The sequence below is a fragment of the Gastrolobium bilobum genome, unplaced genomic scaffold, assembly GCF_033153095.1.
Source record: "Gastrolobium bilobum isolate Gb01-03AN ecotype WA unplaced genomic scaffold, APGP_CSIRO_Gbil_v1 utg45968, whole genome shotgun sequence".
Classification (NCBI taxonomy): domain Eukaryota; kingdom Viridiplantae; phylum Streptophyta; class Magnoliopsida; order Fabales; family Fabaceae; genus Gastrolobium; species Gastrolobium bilobum.
Genome location: NW_026898408.1, coordinates 5,892 through 9,680, shown reverse-complemented (window position 1 = coordinate 9,680; position 3,789 = coordinate 5,892). Strand labels below are relative to the sequence as shown.

General features: G+C 40.9%; 1 protein-coding gene across 1 annotated transcript; it reads left to right on the top strand.

Moving 5' to 3' along the window:
* The first annotated feature begins 212 nt into the window (after positions 1–212).
* LOC133315866 (uncharacterized) lies at positions 213–3,184 on the top strand. The gene is made up of 3 exons (XM_061517543.1): positions 213–527; positions 573–1,217; positions 1,259–3,184. Exons 1-3 carry the CDS (start codon positions 213–215, stop codon positions 3,182–3,184), a joined length of 2,886 nt encoding a protein of 961 aa, XP_061373527.1.
* Positions 3,185–3,789: the final 605 nt, after the last annotated feature.

Below are 3,789 nucleotides of genomic sequence, written 5' to 3'. Positions count from 1 at the left end.
GCAGTTAGTTAGTTAGTTGGATCTATGTGTCCATTGTAAGGGAAGGCACGTGGGAAGTTAGAAGAGGATTAGTATAAGGGGTCCCTTGTAACAAAAAGATCATTCATTCTGAATAAACACATTTAAAATTCTTCTTTTCATTTTCTTGCGTCTCTGTTGGGTCTTACCCTTAACATTGGTGCTTTCATATTGTGATCTCACGTTGGTTGAAGATGAGACTTCAGGAGCTAGCGGAGGAATTGGGTTCCTTTCAGGCGCGTGTTGATCGCAGTTTGGTCGACATGCAACAGCAATATGTGGATCATCAGACACAGTTTGTCACTGTCACCAATCAGCTTCAACAAATCCATGCTGCGATGGTAGGAATCGAGAATCGTCTCGGTGATATAGGGGGTACAAGACTCAATCCAGTTGGCAGAAACATTGAATCTCCAGGGCAGAATCAATTTCGATTCGACCCTAATGATTCGCGTAATGTCATGCGATCTGTTAAAATGGAATTGCCTTCATTTGATGGAAGGGATCCAGTGAGTTGGATTTTCAGAACGGAGCTGTACTTTGGGTTGCACTAGATTCCAGAGCCTCTTAAAGTTCGATTGGCAGGTATGAAGATGGAAGGAATGGCGGCACCATGGTTTCAATGGTTGTTTAGTGGGAACACAATCCAAACATGGGAGCATTTCAAGGTTGCAGTTAAGCAACGTTTTGGTGGGACCAGATACACTGATCTCAGAGGTGTGTTATCGAAATTAACTCAAGAGGGAGCTCTTGATGATTACATCAGACGTTTTGAAGCATTGATTAATCAGGTAACTGAATTCTCTGATGAAGTTTTGATGAGCTTCTTTGTGTCTGGATTACATGATGATTTGCGGAGAGCCATCCAATTACATACACCCACTTCATTGCATCAAGCAATGCAATTAGCCTTGACATATGAAGCCCACTACATAGAACTTCGTGTGTCTCTGTCTTCTGTTAACAAGAAATTTTTTTCTAAACCACTTTCTGTTGAACCACTTAATTCCAATACTCCATGGGTTTCCTACAACAAATCCAGTTTACCAGCTCTAACATCTAATTTGCCACCCCATAAACCGAGTGTTTTGGCCTTACCTCCTCCAGCATCTAGTAGGAGAGTGACTAATGACTATCTGCAAAAGAGAAGGGATTTGGGGTTGTGTTATACGTGCGATGAGAAGTGGAATTCCAAGCATGTTTGTAAAGGAGAATGTTGTTTATGGTGGGTAATTCGGAGGAAGAGGTGGAGGAAACTGAGGAAAACATAGTTTGGCAACCAGAGCAGCTTCAACAGGAGTCTAGGGAGTCAGAATTACATCACATGGATGCAGCACTTCATTCCATGTCCAGTGACCAGAATCCAAGAGCATTACAGTTTCGAATTCGGTTGAATGGACGATTAGTTCCTATTCTCATTGATTCTGGTAGCTTGCATAACTTTGTGCAGAAAGACTTGGCTATTAGTTTGGGTTTGCCTATGGTTAAAATACCTAAAATGCGAGTGTTTTTGGGGAATGGAGACTTTTTAGTTTGTGACAGAAAATGCCCAGCTGTTGTGTTGAACATTCAAGGGCATGAATTTGTTGTCGATTTATGGATCATTGATTTGACTGGGTTGGGAATTATTTTGGGCATCATATGGTTGAGTTCTTTGGGAAGAGTTATTCATGATTATAGTGATTTGTCTATGGAATTCAATTGGAATAGTCAGAGGATCCTATTGAAGGGGCAAGGAGGAAAAGGGGAGGATTCAATTGCTGAATGTTTTGTGTTGTCTACATTGGTACCTGCAACTAACACTGTAGTGGGTGCTAATCCAACCAATGCCATAGCAGAACTGTTAGCTGTGAAAGATACAGTTCCTTCAGCTGTGTGGGACATATTGATCCACTATCAAGAGGTTTTCACAATACCTCAGGGTCTACCTCCCTCTAGAGAATATGATCATGCTATCCATTTGACAGAAGGGTCAACACCAGTTAATGTAAGACCGTATAGGTATGCCCATCACCAAAAATCTGAAATTGAGAAACAGGTGGCAGATCTGTTGGTTTCTGGATTCATTAAGGTCAGTAAAAGTCCTTACTCCTCGCCAGTTTTACTTGTAAAGAAGCATGACAATTCATGGAGAATGTGCATTGATTATAGAGCTCTAAACAAAATAACAGTAAGGGATCATTTTCCAATTCCTACTATTGATGAGCTCCTTGATGAATTGAAGGGGGCTAGTGTGTTCTCCAAGTTGGATTTAAGGAGTGGCTATCATCAAATAAGGTTGCAGCCTCAAGACACTTCCAAGACAGCCTTTAGAACTCATGATGGCCATTATGAGTTTTTGGTGATGCCATTTGGCTTAACCAATGCTCCTTCTACATTCCAATCGGCAATGAACCAGATGTTTAGACCTTATTTGAGACGATTTATCATAGTATTTTTTGATGACATACTTATCTATAGTGTCTCTTTTGAGGAACACTTGCTTCACTTGCAGATAGCTTTGGAGTGTTTGCAGCAGAACCAGTTTAAGGTTAAACTTAATAAATGTGGATTTGCTTTGCTAGAAATTGATTATTTGGGGCACCTTGTTTCAGGAGATGGAGTCAAGGCAGATCCTAAGAAGATTAGTGCTATGATGGATTGGCCCAAACCAAAGAATGTGAAACAGTTAAGAGGATTCATTGGACTTACGGGCTACTATCGAAGATTTATCTGTCACTATGCCACATTGGCAGCCCCTTTAACGGAATTGCTGAAAAGTGAGTCCTTCAAGTGGACTGAGGAGGCAGATAAAGCTTTTCAATTACTCAAAGAAACCATGACTTCAACCCCTGTCCTTATCCTACCTGATTTTTCTCTTCCTTTTATGGTGGAGACTGATGCCTCTTCAATTGGCATTGGAGCTGTTTTATTACAAAACAATAGGCCCATATCTTTTTTTAGCAAGAAATTGGGACCTCGGATGCAGTTGGCTTCAACATATGTCAGGGAACTCTTTGCTGTAACTGAAGCAGTGAAAAAGTGGAGGCATTACTTGCTTGGTTCCAAGTTTGTTATCAAGACTGACCATAGGAGCTTGAAGGAATTACTTTCCCAAACAGTTCAGACTTTGGAACAACAAAGGTATGCTTGTAAATTGATGGGATATGATTTTGTCATTGAATAAGCCTGGTAGTTCCAATGTTGTAGCTGACTCCTTATCTAGAATGTATGAGGAAGAGAGAGCAGGTACTGTTATGACATTGATTTCAGAAGTTAAATTTGATATCATTGAGCAAATAAAGAGGGAAAATGCTTCTGATCCAGAGCTGATTGCCTTTCATAACAAGTTGAGAAGTGGGGAGTTTGTTGATCCCAAAATTTCAGCAAAAGCTGGAATTCTGTATTACAATGATCGTTTGCTGTTAAGTTCCAAATCTGATTTAAAGCAAATTTTGATTAGTGAAGCACATGCTTCTCCAATTGGGGGGCATGCTGGTGTGACCCGCACATTACTCAGACTGTCAGCATCTTTTTTTTGGTATCATATGCGAAGGGAGGTAACTGCATTCATTGGGAATTGCCCCATCTGCCAAATGGTGAAAACAGCAACCACTCCTCCTTTTGGCTTGCTGCAACCTTTGCACATTCCAGTTGGGGTGTTTGAAGATCTTACCATGGATTTCATTACTGGTCTGCCTTTATCTCGTGGGTTTTCAGTCATCCTTGTAGTGGTTGATCGCCTCTCAAAGTATGCACACTTTGGAGCTTTGGCCAATCCTTATACAGCAG